Source organism: Hippopotamus amphibius, chromosome 11 (genome assembly GCF_030028045.1).
Source record: "Hippopotamus amphibius kiboko isolate mHipAmp2 chromosome 11, mHipAmp2.hap2, whole genome shotgun sequence".
In the NCBI taxonomy this organism is placed as follows: domain Eukaryota; kingdom Metazoa; phylum Chordata; class Mammalia; order Artiodactyla; family Hippopotamidae; genus Hippopotamus; species Hippopotamus amphibius.
In genome coordinates, this window is record NC_080196.1 from 18,788,439 (window position 1) to 18,807,743 (window position 19,305).

A 19,305-nucleotide genomic window follows, 5' to 3' on the forward strand; every position below is an offset into this window, starting at 1 on the left:
ATTCCACTATAACTGGTAATCTCCCCTTCCCGCCAGGAGCAAAGACTGCCGCCACGTCCTGCCCGCCCTCTGCAGCACACAGTGGGGTGTGTCACTCCAGGACTTGGCTTCAGACCTGTGAGCTCCCCCATCCATCAAGCCACTGATGTTCCTGATGGCTGACTCCAGATTCCTTCTTCCATCTTGAAGCTGGGCAAGCACAGGCCTTGTGGGCCTATGGGGCACAGCCCAACAATGTGCTGTCTTATGCTACTGGTTTCAAAAAGTATTACTGAAGGACTTCCTAGGTGGCGCAGTGGATAAGAATCCGCCTGCCAATGCAGGGGACACGGGTTTGATCCCTGCCCCAGGGAGATCCCACATGCTGTGGAGCAGCTAAGCCCATGCGCCACAACTACTGAGCATGTGCTCTAGGGCCCATGAGCCACAACTATTGAGCCCGTGTGCTGCAACTACTGAAGCTCATGTGCCTAGAGTCCGTGCTCCACAACAAGAAAAGCCACTGCAATGAGGAGCCCGTGCACTGCAACAAAGAGTAGCCCCTGCTCCCCGCAACTAGAGAAAGCCCGTATGCAGCAATGAAGGCCCAACGTAGCCAATAAATAAATTAATTTAAAAAAAAAGTATAACTGAAAAAAATAAATGTAGTGGCTAGAGCTTAGTTATAAAAATGGAGCTGTGGTTAGATTCTAGATGGGTAAACTAGTTGTGACAGTTGATTTTGTGTCAACCTGACTGGGCCACGCAGGTTAAACATGATTTCTGGACGTCCGAGAAGGTGCTTCCAAATGAAATCAGCATTTGAATCAGTGAATTCAGTAAATCCACTGAGGGCCTGATTAGGAAAAAAGTTAGAGGAACTCTCCACCTTTTTTTTTTCTTTTCCTGCCTTAACTGTTTGAGTGGGAATGTTTCCTCTTATCCTCTCCTGCCCCAGGACTGGCATTTACACCATTGACTCCTCTGGTTCTCAGGCCTCAGACTCAGACTGAACTATACTGCCGTTTTTCTGGGCCTCCAGCTTGCAGACCCTGAGATATCTCAGCCTTCTTCACTGTGTGGGCTAATTACTCATAATAAATCTCCCTTCATCCTTTTGGTTCTATTTCCCTGGAAAATCCTAACTAATATACTAGCGGTGTTTCTGATTTCTGTATTAGGAATTTCCTGTGTCATTGAACTCTGTGGGACAAGCATGTATTAAAATAGTTAATAAATAAATAAGGAAGCATAGGAATCGTGCTCCCTCTTGTGGCTGAATTCCTTGGACAATTTCCAACAAGGGAATGCTCTCTTGCAGACCCCAGGTGTATCATGGACCCAGACCTCAGAGAAGCCCACTTACCATTGCAGGTGCTGTATGTAAACAGGAACATGATTTTAAAGACTAGGATTTAGGTTTAGGATAATGGACACAAATAAATCAGGATACACATTTAAACAGGAAAAATAAAAATTTAATTCAGTGCTGGAGTCTGGTAACATTAGATTTTCAGTTTTTTAATGTCTACCACCTGGGAAGAACGTGTCTAGAAACATCGAAAAGGATATATCTTCTAAAGGCAAAAATGGTCTTGGGGTTTGTGGATTCTTCTCCTTGTTATAAAACACAGTAGTTCTCAATCAGGAGTGATTTTGCTCCCCAGGAGAGAGTGTTGATGTCTGGAGACAGTGTCACAGCTCAGGGAAGGGGTGCTACTGGGACCTAGAGGGTAGAGGACCGGGATGCTGCTAAACATCCTGCAACACACAGGACCGCCCTCGCCCGCAAATTATCTGGTGCAAAATGTCAATAGAGCTGAGGCTAAAAAAAAACTGAAAAAAAAAACTGATATAAGATTATGCTTTAATCCTCTTCATTTGCAATATATAAGCCTTCAACTTATAAGCAGTAGTTATTAAATGCAAGGCCAAATACATTTTGTTAAAATTTCAGCAAGAAAGGTAAAAATTCAGGAAAGATGATTCTTATGAACTCAGTCTCATGTCTGACTACATACTTTTGGATTATATATTTTGTCTTATGATGTACTATATTTACAAGATTTAACCATTGTTTTTCAAAATAGAAAATATATTTGGATGTTTTGGTTGCTAGCTACCGTGGGATATAAATTCAGATATTCTTCTCTCTTAGTGAAATACTAGGAGAGTGGGGGTTTTTTAATTAACTCCAGGTGGGCCTGAAATGTTTTCATAAAAACATGCCTGCTAGAGACAGGCGCATTGAGAGCAGGAGAAAAGAGAGAGAAAAGATTGACTGTGATATAGTCATTCCTCCGGGAACCAAGGAAAAGCAATTCTTTTAGGACCAGGAGCCCTAGCCCTGGATCCCTGAATCCTTAGGCTCTGTGAAAATAAGAAGAGCCTGAAAGCTATTTTCAACATTTTAAAAATGCTCCAATAACAACCAAACATTTATCTACAAGAAAATTTCTTAGACTAAAATGAAAATCTCAGTGTGTAGACACTACATACAAGTTCATTTCATCTGGTGTGATGTAGTAGGGATTTCTAGATCCTTTGGGAGAAAATAATACAAGGAGTCTTTTGTGATTAAATAAAAAATTAGAAACTACTGCCCTAAGGAAGCCTAGCAGTTGAGATGAATGTGTGGGAAAGTATAATTATAATATTACAATATTGCACCGACTCTTTTTTTCTCTAGTTTACCTCTTGCGGTGCTTAAGCACAGTGCTTGGTATATAATGATAAACTCAAATATTCTGGCTTAGGCCAGGACTTTAAAAAGGATTTGAACATCCTAGACTTCAGAACGGTGGTGAGGGCAGTAAGAAAACCCCAAGGGAAACAATCGAGGGACGATGGGCCAGACTCCTAAACCATCACAGAGACCCCTCCTCTCACATCAACCCAGAGGATCTGCATTTGTTTTTATCAAGGAGACCCAAGGGATGTTTCCTTATGGAGCTTAGTGAAAATTAGAGCTATAGTAACTTCTAGGCCCTCATCATCACTACTCCGCCACCATAGTCAAAAGCAGTGTGCTTTCAGGGTAACTCCATTTTATTTGTTTAGGCCAGTACATGCTAAGGACAGACAAAGGATCCACACGCCTCAGTCTCCTTTGCTGGCTCTTCCTCTATCTCTCTGGTGTGGGTTGGTTTGCCTTGGAGACTGTGATCTGGACCCTTTCCTCCCCCCCTTATTATCCACCCTCCCCACCCCCCCACCCCCCCACCCCACCCCAGCAATCTCCTGCACTCCCAAGCCAACAGCTTGATCTTGGACTCCCAGCCTCCGAAACAGTGAGAAAAAATAATTTACGTTGTCTAAGCCATACAGTCTGTGGAATTTTGTTAGGGCACCCTGTGCAACCTAAGACACCCTCTCCCTCTCCCCATTCACCAAGTCCTACCCACTCTACTTCCTAGATATCTCTTCAGTCTATCCTCTCCAGGTCCAATCCCCTATCAAATCTTTTACGGATGCCTCCAGCAGCCTCCCTATGCTCTTCCTGCTTCCCCCCTCACGCCCCATAACCCCGTCTCCAAGGGAGGCCAGAGTGATGATTTAAAAATGAAAATCAAGGGAATTCCCAGGCAGTCCAGTGGTTAGGACTCCACGCTTTTACTGCTGAAGACCTGGGTTCAATCCCTGGTGGGGGAACTAAGATCCCACAAGCTGTGCAGTGCAGCCAGAAAACAAAAAAAAAATCGAATTCGTTCCCCCAGTTTAAAACGCTTAGATAGCGTCCCCATATGACAAAGAATGAAATCAAAACTCCATAAATTGGCTGGCAAAGCCTGGCATGATATAGCCCCTGCCTTCCCCTCTGGCCTCATCTAGAATCACCTGAGCTCCAGACACAGCCACTTGTGATAGGTCTTCCAATGACCAAAGAACACCAGTCTTCCCACACAATTTTTCCCCTTGCTGGAAATTTTTCTTAGCCCCTCCTCTTCATTTGGCTAATGCTTATGCATCCTTTTGGTCTCAGCCAAATTGCCACTTCCCAAGAAAGGCTTTCCTTGGCTTCCCATGTTGGTCCACCTCTTATAAGTCCTCATAGAACCCTGTACTCTTCTTTCATAGTACTCTTCACAGGTGAAATTAAACAATTATCTATATAATCATGTTTTTAATATCTGTCTGATATGTAAGCTCCCTGAGGCCATTACATGTGTCTTTTTTTAATATTTCCAGAGCCAAATACAGTGCCTGGAAATATTGGTTGAAGGGATAAAGAATTACCAGAACATATGATTACTTTCAAGAGACGCATCTGAGGCTCCAAAGGAAATGAATGTATCAATACTTCTCCTAAAGGCCCAAAGTATTTTGGGAGAAGGCTTTGATTTGAATTCTGAAGCCAAACATTAAAGAGCCATAAAAGCCAGAACTTACAGCAAGTTAAGCTAGAGGAAAACATCAAACTATAAGTCTTATTTGCTTTTGGTCTATATCACTACGTTTCCTGACACTGTAAAATTATTTTGTACCTTAAATGACTGCAGAGTACTCCATCTGCTAAGGGAGAGTAGAGCTTGGCTGGAATAAGAGGTTCACGCATACCAGTAAATAAGAGGTATTAGGGGGAAAAAAGAAGGGACTGAGAGAGGGAAAAATAATTGGCAGGCAGTACTGAGGGCAGAGCTGGGGCTGTGAATTTTATGGGCCCTAATCAACTAGAATTTAAGGTACATGAAAGCAGTGTATGAATTTCCCAGGGTTGCTGTAACAAAGGACCACAAACTAGGTGGATTGAAACAACAGAACACTAAGTCTTTCACAGTTCTGGAGGCTAGAAGACCAGAATCAGGATCAGCAAGACCATGCTCCCTCTGAGGTCTCTAAGGGAGAATCCTTCCTTGTCTCTTTTGGCTTCTGGTAGCTTCTGGTGTTCTTGGCTTGTGGCAGCCTCCCTCCAGTCTCTGCCTCCATCTTCACATGGTGGTCTTCTGTCTGGGTCTGGGTGTCCAAATCTCCCTCCTTTCCCCGGCAAAGACACTAGTCATTGAATTTAGAGCAAATGCTAAATCCAGCATGATTTCATCTTGAGATCCTTAACTAGTTAAATCTGTAAATGCCGAGACCAGCTCGGCGACTCGAGGTGAGTGATGGGTGCCGCAAGCTTAAAGAAAACACAGACACAGATTGAAGAGAAAGATGGGACCGGGGGACTCAAGACCTCTAGCATCAAGAGCCTTGCTGATTGATCCCAGGTTGCTTTTATTGAGTTCTTGGCATAGCCTAAGGGTCTAACACTCCCAGTTTAGTCCCACAAACAAGGTTATCTTTGAAATAAACAAACAAAGGCCTCACATGACTGGGGCAATGATCTTTGTTTGCCTCCTGGGTCCGATTTGAGCAGGGTGTGGATCTGAGCTGGGCATGGATTTGAGCTGGGCGTGGAGAGCAAAGCAGCCCTGGGGGCAGGAGACCTCTCTCAGAAGGATTAAGGGTCTGTGCCCCACCCCTGTTGGCCCCTCTGCGACTGTGCCTGTCTTAGGTTGTTCCTCCCCTGAGGAATCTTACCCGTCTCTGGCTAGCCAGCCATCCTCCAGGGCCAAACAGGGTGATATGAGGTGTGCAAGCGAGAAAGGGGCTGCGCCCCCAGAGAGGGTCAATATTCTGTTTCCACGGTAGCCTATGCCCCCATGGTCTCCACACCCAGCACCCTTAGTTCCTCCACTGCTCAAGCAGGATATTCTGCATCCAGTCACTCGGCCCACATACTTTAATTACTTTTAGTAACATTTACAAGGTTTCAGAAAGACTTCTGAATGTCTTCCCACATGTAAAGACTCTACTTCCAACTAAGGTCACATCCTGGGACTTCCCTGGCAGACCAGTGGTTAAGACTTCGAGCTTCCACTGCAGGGGTCCCGGGTTCCATCCCTGGTTGGGGAACTAAGATCCCACATGCCGCGTGCCCCCAAAACCAAACAACAACAGCAAAAAAAACAAGAACAAATAAGATCACATCCTGAGGTTCTAGGTGAACATAAATTTGGGGGGGGGGGGGGCACTACACAACTCAGTATAAATGGGAACTTGTTTCATTCACTCTACCCCTAGAACGTCAAATAATATTTGGCACATAGTTTATGCTCAATAAATATTTGTTGAGCATAAACAAATAAATAAAAGAGGTGCAGCAGAATCAAAGGTGCTGAGGAGTGTAGGTGCTTCCACGGAGGTGCCAAGATAGGGTATCAGCACCAAAGTCCATTACCAGATGGATGGCCAGGTGCAAATTCCCCAGGAAACAATCTGAGCAGCTGTCACAGAGCTCCTTGACCTCTCACCCAGACGGAGGATATAGAAGGATGGAAAGACTGAAGACGGGGGGCAGATATTGTATGGAAGATTTGGAAAAAGAAAAACTGTGCCTGGGAATCCCACCCCTATGACGACCACCAAGAGAAAGAGGTAGGGTGAGCGTTGCCCACTCACTTCAAGTCTAGTGAGAGGAACTTAAGAGCGCTCCAAGAGCTGGAAGAAGTCCTAGACTCACACCTAGCAAGGGAGACCAGCTCCGCAGGGAAGTAACTGCACTACCTCTAAAGGTGCATGAAATCCTGGATGCAGACGTGACAACAGGAATATTAATCTGGGGTTGCTTTTAAAAGGATTCTGCCCCAAAGAGCAGCATGTCAGGAAGAGAGGAACCTGGTCTCCTGAGGCAAGAAGGGGCAGAATCTGAAAGTGATCAAGACGGTCACTGCCCACATCAAAGGAATGGCAATCAGATGGGCCTGGGTTGGGGGGGGGGGTGGTGTGGGAGAAGGGAGGGACGGTCCTCTGGACACCACATGAATAGGCCCACGATGAAATGAGTTTAAACTCTTCCCTGCCTATAGAGAGCATGGAGCCATCTTTCAATAAACACTTTTGGTTCATTCTTACTTTGCTTCGCTGCCCCAGCAGAGTCTGAAACGGCAGCCACGGAGTAAGAAAGGCAGTGGGAAAGGGGTAGGGGGAGTTGCCCAGACTCTTTACCCACACCCAAACTTCCTATCTGTCCCAGGCCTAACAAGGACAGAGGAACCGAGTCTTTCCTTTGAGTGAAGATTGAAGCAGCAATGAGTATACCGGGTCTGACACGGCAGATTACTGCACTGAAGTGTATGGAGTGGATATCTTATTTTTATCAAGGTAGAGTTGATTTACAATACATCAGTTTCAGGGACACAACATAGTGATTCAAAATTGTTATCGATTTCACTCCATTTGTAGTTGTTATAAAGTATTTGCTATATTGCCCGTGCTGTATCCTGGTAGTTTATGTCATACACAGTCGTTTGCACCTCTGAATTCCCTCCCCCTATTTTGCCCCTCCCTGTGTCCCTCTCCCCAGGAGTAACCACTAATTTGTTCTCTGTATCTATGAGTGTGCTTCTGTTTTGTTATATTCATTTGTTTTATTTTTTAGATTCCACATGTAAATGACACCTTACAGTATTTGTCTTTCTCTGTCTGACATTTCATAAACATAACAGGGAGTGGATGTTAAAGTTGCTGAACGGAGCCTAGTGTGAACATGGGACTGAGAGACTGGAAGAGTCATGGAACCTGCTCAAGTTTTCAAGAGGCAAGAGAAAGACTAGCCCCACTCAGCAGGATTAAAGAGATAAAAATAAAGTGGCTTCTATGATTACATCCCATGAGTGCAACATGCTCCAAGTACAAGTCCTAGCAGTTTCAGCGATCAGTTACGTAATCTGCACTGGGTGGGGAAGGAAGAGCAGCCAGGAAGGGTCTAATGGGAGAAGATGATCGCTGTGGCTGTAGAGCCTCCAGGAGGCTATGGTGTGCATAACGGGTACAACATTTCTAAGGTGACACAATTCTGGGTGAGAACACAGTCCAGAGCATGATCCTGGGATTAGGTCACCGATGTGCTTTGACGCGCAAGAGGTAAGGAAAGAGATTAAGGAACGTTAAAGCCAAATTGTTAAATAGGTGCAGCATCTTTTGGGATTCTGTCAAGGCTTGAAGATGAAAAGCAAGGTGATGATCCAGACCCCATGTCCTACCACCCAGTGAAAACTGCTCCTATCACAATCACCAGTAAGCTCCACAGCCTCACATCCAGTATAGGCAACTCTCATTTCTCACTTACCCATCAGTAGCATTTGGCATAACTGATCACTTCCTCATTCTTGAAATACTTTCTCCACTTAGCTTCAAGGATCCCACCCTCTCTAATTCTGTTCCTCCTTCCTGGCCATGCCTTATCATATTCTGCTGGATCCATCTTCTCTTCTTAACCATTAAATGTTGGAGGACCTAGAGCTGAATCACAGGAACTTTTCTCCTTGCTGTCTCACTTCCTAAGAGATTTTACCCAATCATGTATGGCTTTAAATATTTCTGTATAGTCCCAAATGTATATATCTAGCTCCAAAATCTCCCCCAATCTCCACACTGCTTACTTGACATCTATGCCTAGATATCTGTCCTGTAGAGCTCTGAAATTTAACATGTCTGAAACCTAACGCCAAGCCATAGTCTGCTTTCCATCTAAGCTTGTTCCTCTCCAAAATTCCCTAGCTCAGTAAATGGCACCATGATTGCCCAGTTGTTTAGGCCAAAAAATTTGCAGTCAGCTTCTATGCCTCTTTATATCCCATCTGCAAATCTTACCAGCTCAGCCTTCAGTTTATAGCACCAAACCCATCCAATCTCTCCTTCTCCACCACCTCCACCTCCACCTTAAACCATTAGCGCCACCTCTCTGCTTTCACACTTACCTTTCCGTAGTCTCTTCCCCACACAGCCAGAACAATCCATTTAAACATGTCAGATTTACTTCTCTGCTCAAAGTCCCCCCAATAGCTCCCTTCTCAGATTAAATTCTAAATCCTTGACATGAGTTATAAGGCCATGTGTCTGGCCATGTCACAAAGCTTTGTAAGGGTCATTTTTTTTTCCTTTATTTTAAAATTTTTTTATTGGAATATAGCTGCCTTACAATATTCTGTTAGTTTGTAAGGGTCATCTTAGAGCTGTCTCTTTGTACTGGGGACTAAGTTTAAAAGAGTTATCACATTATTTCCAAGAAATGTCTCTGAAGGCACACAATGTTTTTGAAAGATGTATTTCATCATTGTTGCCCTTAGTTAAATGAAAAATCTACCAACCATGTATTAATCGACACTCTACGTCCCAACCTGACCACCTAGGGCTCTTTTCCAGGCTTTCCAAACCCCACCCCACCCCAAGGGGGTGCTTTAAGCAGTACTTGAAGTCCTCCTTCGCCCTCAATGCTTAAGTCAAACGTCCCCTGTTTTGGAAGCCTCTCTGTCTACTGGCCTCCTAATCCGCCCTCAGTTTCACTATCCTACAGGGGAGGAAAAAAAAAAAGTTCTCTCGTGTTGCGTTATCTCTGTGTTGAATGGGATTGAATGGGAATCTGTGAAACTTGTGTCTGCCTTGCATTTCTACCTTGTAAGGCAGGGGTCCCCAACCCCCAGGCTGCAGACCAGTAAGGGTCTGTTAGGAACCAGGCTGCACATCAAGAGGTTGAGTGGCAGGCTGTCACTCCCCATGGCTGGCATTATTGCCTGAACCATCCCCAACCCCCACCCCTGGCTGTGGAAACACTGTCTTCCATGAAACCAGCCAAAAAGGTTGGGGACCAATGTTGTAAGGGACGAGTCTATTAACTCACACTTTTAAAATATGTGTATATACTATATTTCATCAATTCTAACCTTTGCTTTTTTCCCCCCATATTTTAAAGGCTAAAATTGAGATGACTCAAATGATATAATTAGAGAGCAAAGTTTAGCAGCGATTTTTTCTTTCTTGGTGGTATATAAAATGGCACCTTGAAATTGATACTATCTTACATTTGATTAAACACAGACTATAAATCCTACGCGTTTATGTTCCTCAATCTTCACTAGCAAAAGTTTAATATATCATTCCATATGACAGTTAATCATTTTTACTACATTAAACTTAAATATAAACTGAGTTGGGAATGGGCATAACTTCCTCACTTCCACCTTTCAGACTGCATCACGTGTATAAAAATGCTCCAGAGACATGCTGGGGTTTTTTGTTTTTGTTTTTTTTTTTTTACATTTAACAACTACTAGTTAATAGAAATAATCAACACTCTACTACGTCCCAATCCGACCACTCCAAGGGCCCAAGGGTCGAACCCAGGTTAGATAGTTCCATTCACGCAAGGTAAATGCGCCCCACCCACCTGCGAGCGGGTCCCTACACGCTTTACAGGTACAGACTCAGGTACGGAGGCAAACTCCGATTGGCGGAGGGACACGCGATGCTCAGCCAAAGACACCTTCCGAGCATGCGCGGGAAATGAGACGCCGGCGCGGCGCGCTCCGCGCATGCCCGCTAGGCAGCGGCCGCGGCTTCGGCGCCCGCGCAGGGTCGCGAAGTGCCGGCTGCTCAGCTACCGTCCGGCATGAAGGGCTGGGGTCTCGCAGCTGCCTCCCCCTCGTCCCAGCGCCATGGAATGCCTGCGGAGCCTGGCCCAGCTCCTGCCCCGCGCGGTGGGGCTGCCCCGGCGCACCCTCTGCGCTCTGGCCTTGGGCCTGACGCCAGGGACTCGCTCGGTTGCCGCCTGCGGCCGCGCCGCCGAACTGCTTGGAAGGAGGTGGGCTGCGCAGCTGGGCGGACCCCGCCGGCTCCCCGCGGCAGGTACGCCCCTCCCCGCCCCGCAGCCCCGGGACGCCGGGTCTGCAGTGACCCCAGGGCCCCGACCCGACCGCCGGGGCCCACGTGGCTGTGGCTGCGCTCTCCGCGTCCCGCCCCGGCCTCCGGTCCGCCCTTGGGCGCCCGGGTCTTGTCGCCTCGCACAGGTCCGCGGGCCGAGCGACCCCGGCTGTAGTCTCCGGGCCTAGGTGCGCTCGTGAGAAGACTTTTTAAGGCGTTTCGCTCTCGTGTGTCATCTTGGTGCTGAAGCTCAAATTAGAGTTATCTACCTGAAATATTTTTATAAGTACTTTTCTTCCTCAGTCTTCTGTCTCTTGTTTATAAACGGACACATTTATGCATTTGTCCAGTTGCTCAGGTTAGGGGTGGGGACGCACCTAGACGTGAGGCTGAAGACTTTGAAACCTAATGGGAAGAGTTGCTTCTGAGTAAGATCTGACTTTTCTCGCAAGTACTGTGTAACCACACAGCCAGAGGGGATGCGGGGAGCGGGGTGGAATTTTGAGTTATTTTTTTCCCTAAATGATAAAGCATGATGGTAATAGTTGACATTTTCATAAATGTGACACTGTGGGTGCTAATATTGCTCAGAAACAAAAGGCATTAAAATGTATGGCTTCTCAAAAATGCCCTCAAGTTTTCTCGGTTGTACTCTCAAAACGCTCCCAAAGTAATTCACTATCTGCACCTGCTTCCCTCTACTCTTTAGGAGAATCTTTCCAAATTGGGTTACCTTTCATATTCCCTGCTTTATTTGGTAAATGCCTGGGAAACCAGGTTCAGCTCATCTAATGTTTTAGGACAAACATTGAGATCCAGAATCTCCCTCCTGGTAACACTTTATCTAACTTCCGACTAATTAGCAAATGCTGATTGTAGCGCTTTAACCTTTATTCAGCTGATCCTCATAACATAGTTTGTATTTTGTAGAAAGGAGCCAACAAACCTCAGGTGGTAACAAATTACGTCTTTAAATGTATGTAATAGGAAGAAATAAGATCAGAAATGAGAATATATCTATGCATTCTTTAGATAGGAATCCTGTTCATTCCTCTTATGTTTAGTGTTTTTGAATAGTGCCCTTTGTCAGGCATTAAATTTACTTGGTTATAGTTGAGAGCTCACTTCAGCTCAGTTTAAATCACATGTTTTAAACAGATTTATTTTCAAATATTTTTCTTTATTCCAATTCACTGGGGTCTCCGTTCCAGTGCAGTGGGTTATTTTGTGTGTTCACTCTAAAGTGTATCTGTGGAAAAGAAGTTAATACATAGAAGTAAAATCTGTAGGTTTCATAATTTATAGGTCAAATAATCCTGATGTTGGAAGGCTGAAAGTTCAGGTGGTTATTGGAATGTATGCTTTCTAAACTGTATCAATGTAACAAGCATAAAGAGCCTTTCTAAATTATGTGAAAAAGAATGGACATTTTATTTTAATCTGAGAACATTGTTATACATTTGTTCATCCAACTATAAGATATCAATAATAATTAGAAAGGAAAAGGGGTGGTTGGAATCCATAAATTATTCTAATGCCTCACCTAAGCTATTTCTTTAAAAACTCATTCCTTGCCAAACCTAATGTTATCACCTACAAATATTAAAATTAACAACAGTGTTTCTTATTTTCCCTCTAGGAAAAAGGTTTAAAACATAGTAAAATAGTCTGAAGACTTCCACATACCTGAGAGTTGTGTCTTAGCTATATGTGAAGACCAAACATATGATCACAAGGAATTTTCTAATTCATTTTTCAGGTGAAATTCACCGGTTTAGAACTTCTGATGTCTCTCAAGCCACTTTAGCCAGTGTAGCCCCGGTGTTTAGTGTGGTGAGTATGTGTGGTCTGTTTGATGACTTACAAAAAGTAATTTCCATACTTACGGCTTCCCTGGTGGCACAGTGGTTAAGAATCCGCCTGCCAATGCAGGGGACACGGGTTTGAGCCCTGGTTCGGGAAGATCGCATGTATCACGGAGCAGCTAAGCCCGTGTGCCACAGCTACTGAAGCCTGCATGCCCAGAGCCCATGCTCCGCAACAAGAGAAGCCACTGCGATCAGAAGCCTGTGCACCGCAATGAAGAGTAGCCCCCTACTCACCACAACTAGCGAAAGCCCAGCTTGCGCAGCAATGAAGACCCAACGCAGCCTAAAATAAAATAAATAAAATAAATAAATTTATTAAAGAAAATTTTCTCATACTTAATAAGTTAACTGGGCTGGACTGATTAGCCAAGATATTACTTACTTTGTTTTATAATGAATCCTTATACTTACAGGTCATTGTCTTTAGCTTAACCAGTGACCTGAGTGCCAGCTAGAATTGCTTCACAGCACTCTTGAAACTTTGCTAATGACTGTTCATCTTTTAATACTAGAACAGGTGGCTCAAATCACAATTCAGAGCTTCCTATTTTAGTACTCAAGATTTTTCCAGAAATATATTTAGAAGTCCTTAAAGGCTTTTAGCTACAAAACAGCTTGAACCTGTGCTGTGCAACATAATATCTGCAGAAGCACTTTGAAGGCAGCACAGTGTATTACTTAAGAGTGTGTGCTTTGAAGGGTCATGATCTCTGCAGCTTTCTCTGAAATGGCTCAGAAAAAAAATTTGAATAAAATAACACAAATGGTGTATATCACACACATGTTTAGAGAGAGAAAAAGTGCTTCCTCTGAGCCAGAGTTTCTAAATTCAGATCTCAACTCTGTCTCTTACTAACTGGATGGACTTGGGCAAGTTATGATAACATCTTTGTGTCTTAGTTTTCTCATCTGTAAACTGGGGGTAATAGTACTCACCTTATAGAATTGTCATGAGATTTAAATTAACTCACATATGTAAAATCAAAGATAATACCTCATGCGTGGTAAGCATTCACTGTATACTAGCCATCATATATCATTTTTTTAATTAATTTGTTTATTTTTGGCCGCATTGGGTTTTCATTGCTGCGTGTGGGCATTCTCTAGTTGTGGCAAGTGGAGGCTACTCTTTGTTGTGGTGTGCAGGCTTCTCATTGCAGTGGCTTCTCTTATTGCAGAGCACAGACTCCAGGTGCATGGGCTTCAGTAGTTGCGGCACATGGGCTCAATAGTTATGGCTCACGGGCTCCAGAGCACAGGCTCAACAGTTGTGGTGCACAGGCTTAGCTGCTCCGTGGCATGTGGTATCTTCCTGGGGCAGGGATCGAACCTGTGTCCCCTGCATTGGCAGGTGGATTCTTACCCACTGCGCCACCTAGGAAGTCCTGGCAGGTGGATTCTTAACCAGGGTAGTCCTGTCATCATTATTTAGGCTTATTAACATAAGAACTTTCCTTTATAAACTGTACTGAACAAGATAACTCTCAGAACCACGTGTAAAAGTTATCACTGTCATTCACTGTTCTGGAAGAGTTAGCCAGTTTAAACAGCAATACAAAATCAGATGTTAAATATTGAAAGAAGGTTCTTTGCAGGTGAAATCATTGTCTACCAAGAACACTTAAGAAAATCAGTTCCGAGCTATTTGAAATAATGTGAGTTACAAGGTAAACATTAAAAAAAAAAATCAGTTTGTATGATCTCATGTTTTGTTTTGTTTTTTTAAGTCAAAAAAATCCCATTAAGGAAAAAATGATATATTGAGATACAAACGTATTCACCATACATTAAGTTGAAAGTGGAGGGAAGGCTGCAAAGAAGTGTGTGTAACATGAATATATTTAATAGGAAAAAGTCTGGAAGGACATTCAGTAAAATTTTAGCATGGTTTTCTCGAAAATTTGTGACCAAATAGTTTTATTTATCTTTATTTTCAAATTTTCTGCAGCAGATGTATATATTTGTAAAATAAGTGTAAGGAGGAAAGCTAGTGTGTATTACACAAACATAAAGCTTGCCTTGATATAAATTTCCCTTGAACTGTGATGTTTTATGGTACTCATAATTCCCATTGATCTTATCTTTGCTCATGAGAAGCAAGCTGAAATATATATTGTGAGGTTTTATTGTGTTGTTATTAACACAGCATGTGTATTTTCCGTGGTAATAACTCAGGACTTGTACCTACAACTATATCTTAGAGTGTGTCTTTCTGAAAATGCGTATTTAATAGTAGTTAATACAGTTCAGTACATAGTGATTCATTAAATATTATTTGACATCTTCAAACTTGACTGTGGACAAGTATAGGAAAATGTTCCCTCTGCTTTATAGGAAATAAGTACAATTTGTGCATTGTGTCTTCTCTAAGCTATCAGAAGAGGTCTTTTCTGTAAATATTTATTTATTGATTCTGCAGCAGCCACCAGAGAGACCTGATAGCTTCTCATAGATACTTAGATTCACAAGATAAGCCACACTTGGTCCCAGTGCATTCGGAAGGATAAAGGATAGGAGATGCAGAAGGGCAGCATGAGGTGTTTTCTCTTCAGAAGAAGTCCTTACAGCCATCCGGGGGCTCCTCTGGCCCTGTGTGTGACAGCTCAGGTGCAGGGAGAGGATATTCTCAAAGGTGGGTGTGAGATCCACCCTGGCTTTGCATCCGCAGCCCCTCTAGTGCCAGTATCTCTTGTAACCATCCCAGAGAAATATCCAGGGCCCCCACGAGGAGCATCATCAGTTACAGGAGCCAGGATACTTGGGAAAGGCAGAACTATGGCTTCCCACCAGGTTTCTGTAAGCTGTCCTTAGTCTTCCCAGCCCAGTGCAGTCTGCATACCAATCATTGGGCATTTTTACCATAAGCGATGTTGCCTAGTAACGCAACTGACACTTCTTTATCAGATCTCCAGAGGAACCAAGTTAGAAAGTTAATCCAGGGTCAGATTTGTCCTAGCAAAGGGAAAGGGTTTATTTTTTTAACCCTTAAGTCATAACTGAATTTAACTTAAGGGCAGTTATAGCTTATATCTGCATTTCAGTACTAGGAGATATTATCATAACACCATATGATATCATAAATAGTGTGCTGATTTGGGAGAAAATTATATATTGTTTTTATTATCTCTCTCCAGACAAAATTTGACAAAGGGGGAAAGGTTACATCTTTTGGTGAGTATTTGTAATTTTCTTTTAAATCACTTTTTTAATTAGCAAATGAGTGAGCCCACTGGACGTCAAGAAATTATAGTATTTTGAGTAGAATATTCTTTGCATAGATGAATATGTTGGAGATCTCTCTTCAGCGTTTGCCCATCTGTCCTAATTGGAACTGGCAACACCTGACCTGTATTGTTGGAATTTTTTGTTTGAAAAAAACAGCCACTTTCACTCTAACAGGATGCTAAAGGAAGAGCGTAGGCTGGTATGCAGCTGAGTATGCAGTTTCTCTTCCTTAGTCTCCCTTTTACTGCCTTGGTCCTCATGTTCCTCTCCTGTACCATGTTGAAGACAGAATCACATAATACCGCTGCTGTTGCAGTAGCAGTGGGTGACAGCAGACAGGAGGAACAGGGCACTGGATGGCAGTTAGGTGGAACTCTGCCAACAGTGGCTCTTATGGACAGTTACTTTTTAAAATGAAGCCAAGCATTACTTTACTGTCTGACCTCAGGTGCAGGTTTCAGGTCTCCCATGTCCTTCCCACCCCGTGGTCTTGTTCCTGCTGTTGCTGAGATCCTAGTTTAATATTTTGGGTGTTTTTTGGCTCAGCATCTCCTTCAAAAGGTTGTTCTACTTAGAGCTCTATCACAGGTGTGGTATATACTACAAGAATAGATGCTACTATTACCAACATCATTTCTTAAGTTTGTTCATCTGTTTTGCTTTTTCTTAGATAATAAATTTAGTTTTCAGGTAAGAGAATCTAGTGTGAGAACTGACTTTATTTACTCATTTTGTATTAGTCCAAGAACAAAGAAAATTGAACTTATCTGTTCGTAGATTTAAAATGCTGAAGTTGATTAATGTAGTAAGGGAAAAGTAGAAAATGTAGTTCTGTACAGTTCATATTTAAAAATCCATGAATCTAGAGCTAGAAATTGATACTATAAATTCTAATGATGTACAGCTATGGTTTTTATAATGAAGTATGGTTAAGAGTAGAGAAGAAAAATTTGTTTGACCAGATTTAGCCTGAGTATGTTTTTGAGGTCAAAATGGGTATTAAAAAGACCCATTTCAGCTCTTGTTTCTGGTAGTAATAGAAGATTACCTTGGTGGTGGGAGGGGAACTCTGATATAAAAATTTAAACTTTTCAGTTTATTGGTTTACCCACTGTTTTTATTGAACATATTTCTTTTATAGAAAGGAAGAAAACTGACTTATATCAAGAATTAGGTCTTCAAGCCAGAGATCTGAGATTTCAGCATTTGATGAGCATCACAACCAGAAACAACAGGATTATCCTGAGGATGGAGGTAGAGGGTTTTATTTCATCTACATTTCTCCACCGCAGTCTTGTAAAAGTTACTTCCTAACTATCTTGATCAATAACTAGGTTAAAAGTAATTTTGTAATAAAAAATAGCTATGTGAAACAAAATATTTTATAACATGTTGCTGGGAGTGGAACGCATTTTACATGGGTTATGCACATACGCTCAGCAGGCACAGCACGGCTCTCTTTATGATGGGGAAGATCTGACTGTGGTCTCCATTCTCACTGTTTGAATTTAGTCTCTAGTTTCTGAAATAAGAGAAAGAATCTTGATTTATAATAGACACTTTAAGTCGCATACAGTTATGTGTAATTGTACTATAACTCAGCTATTAAGAGTATATTCTGGTTTTCCAGATACCTAGGAATATCCTTTAAAGTTTATCATCTTAAATTTTTATTTTTAAAAGCTTTCAGTTTTTTTGGTGGGCTAATGTTTAAGGTTTGGAAATACATGAGGGGATGCAGGTCTCACTGGTATCGGCCCTGCAGTGGACACGAGACTTGCTTTCTTCAAAAAGTCTTTGATGGCAGGTTTTTGTCATTTATCTAGAATTAATTTTTTAAAAAATTAAAAAGTTTTCCCAGGTGATTTTTCTCCAAAACATTCTTTTATTATCAATGGTTCGTACCCTTCAAAACAGTACCTCTTTGTTGAAGATGGAGAAGTATGTGATAAAGCAAATTTAGCAGAATGTTAATTGTTTCATCTAACTGGTATGTGTATAGGTATTCACTGTGTAATTTTTCAACTCTTCTGAATAAAAATGTTCATATTACATTTGACCTTTGACCCACATGGGGGTTGGGGGCGCTGAACCTCCCACAGTCAAAAATCCATGTATAAATTATAGTCACGATTCCTCCATATATGCTGTTCCACATCCTCAGATTCAACCAACCACAGATCGTGTAGCACTGTGGTATTTGCTGCTGAAAAAAACTGCATGTCAGTGGACCTGCATGGTTCAAGCCAGTGTTATACAAGGGTCAGCTGTAAAATGGGGAAAATGTAAAAGAAAAATTTCTAATTTTTATATCACCAGTACAGTGGCCAGAGGCTACCCTGTTACTCTTCTAACGTAAAAGATGTCAGTCTTTTCAGAGTAAATTTTTAATTTCATAGTGTTCTAAATGAGATCACTAAGCCTACGTTTTATCTTTATTATTTCAAATTAGCTTAATGTTTTGGTGATATTTTAAAAAGGAAACGCTCCCATTTCGGCCAAACTAATCACGATTAAACTAAATCTTTTCTAAAAGTCTGCTGAATACCTGACTTTTATGAAGACCTTATCTTGTTTCTTTTGTTCTTTTATTTCTCATGATTACCCTGGAAGTCCTAATAAATAATTTGTTTAAATCTAGTTCTGTTGAGAGTTAGAGGTATCAAGACTTGCATTTCTCTTAGGATTCCTTTCTATAAAAAAAAATGTCTTGGCTTTTTTTTTAAAATAAATTTATTTTATTGGCTGTGTTGGGTCTATTTTTGCTGTGCACCGGCTTTTTTTTTTTTTTTGGTTGTGGTTACTCTTCATTGTGGTGCGTGGGCTCCTCGTTGCTGTGGCTTGTCTTGTTGCAGAGCACGGGCTCAATAGTTGTGGCTCACGGGCTCTAAAGCACAGGCTCAGTAGTTGTGGCACACAGGCTTAGTTGCTCCGCGGCATGTGGGATCTTCCTGGAGCAGGGATTGAACCCGTGTCCCCTGCGTTGGCAGGCGGATTCTTAACTACTGCGCCACCTAGGAAGCCCCTTGGCTTTTTTTTGTAAAACCAAATGAACAGTGATTTGGTTTAGGCTTAGTCCAAAATTAATAGAGTATTAAATCCTATTTCATGAATGTTTTTTTCCTACAGTTCTGCACCTTCCATATACATATATGTATGTGTGTACTTTTTTTTTTTTTTTTTACAGTATTTGAAAGCTGTGATAACTCCAGAGTGTCTTCTGATATTAGATTATCGTAATTTAAATTTAGAGCAGTGGCTGTTCCGGGAGCTCCCTTCACAGTTGGCTGGAGAGGGTCAACTTGTCACATACCCTTTACCTTTTGAATTTAGAGCTATAGAAGCACTCCTGCAATATCGGGTAAGCCTGTTTTTATTTAGCGTCTTGAATGTTTTCTGGTTTTACAGTGCTGTTGAGGAGGAAGACACAGTGGTATTGTTTTTTGTTTTAGTTTTATTTATTTTTGGCAGCATTGTGTCTTCGTTGCTGCGGGCAAGCTTTTTCTAGTTGTGGAAAGTGGGGGCTTCTTTTGTTGTGGTGCACGGGCTCTAG

General features: G+C 42.4%; 1 protein-coding gene across 5 annotated transcripts in view; it reads left to right on the forward strand.

Annotated features, from left to right (window-relative positions):
* Window positions 1-10,316: 10,316 nt before the first annotated feature.
* MRS2 (magnesium transporter MRS2) overlaps window positions 10,317-19,305 on the forward strand; it is a 38,274-nt gene continuing 29,285 nt past the window's right edge. For all 5 annotated transcript variants that reach the window (XM_057698073.1, XM_057698068.1, XM_057698072.1 and 2 more), the window contains exons 1-5: window positions 10,317-10,644; window positions 12,419-12,492; window positions 15,662-15,698; window positions 16,894-17,006; window positions 18,940-19,113. In XM_057698073.1, coding sequence (XP_057554056.1) covers window positions 10,455-10,644; window positions 12,419-12,492; window positions 15,662-15,698; window positions 16,894-17,006; window positions 18,940-19,113 — 588 coding nt within the window. In that variant the 5' untranslated portion in view covers window positions 10,317-10,454. The remainder of the gene's footprint in view (window positions 10,645-12,418; window positions 12,493-15,661; window positions 15,699-16,893; window positions 17,007-18,939; window positions 19,114-19,305) is intronic.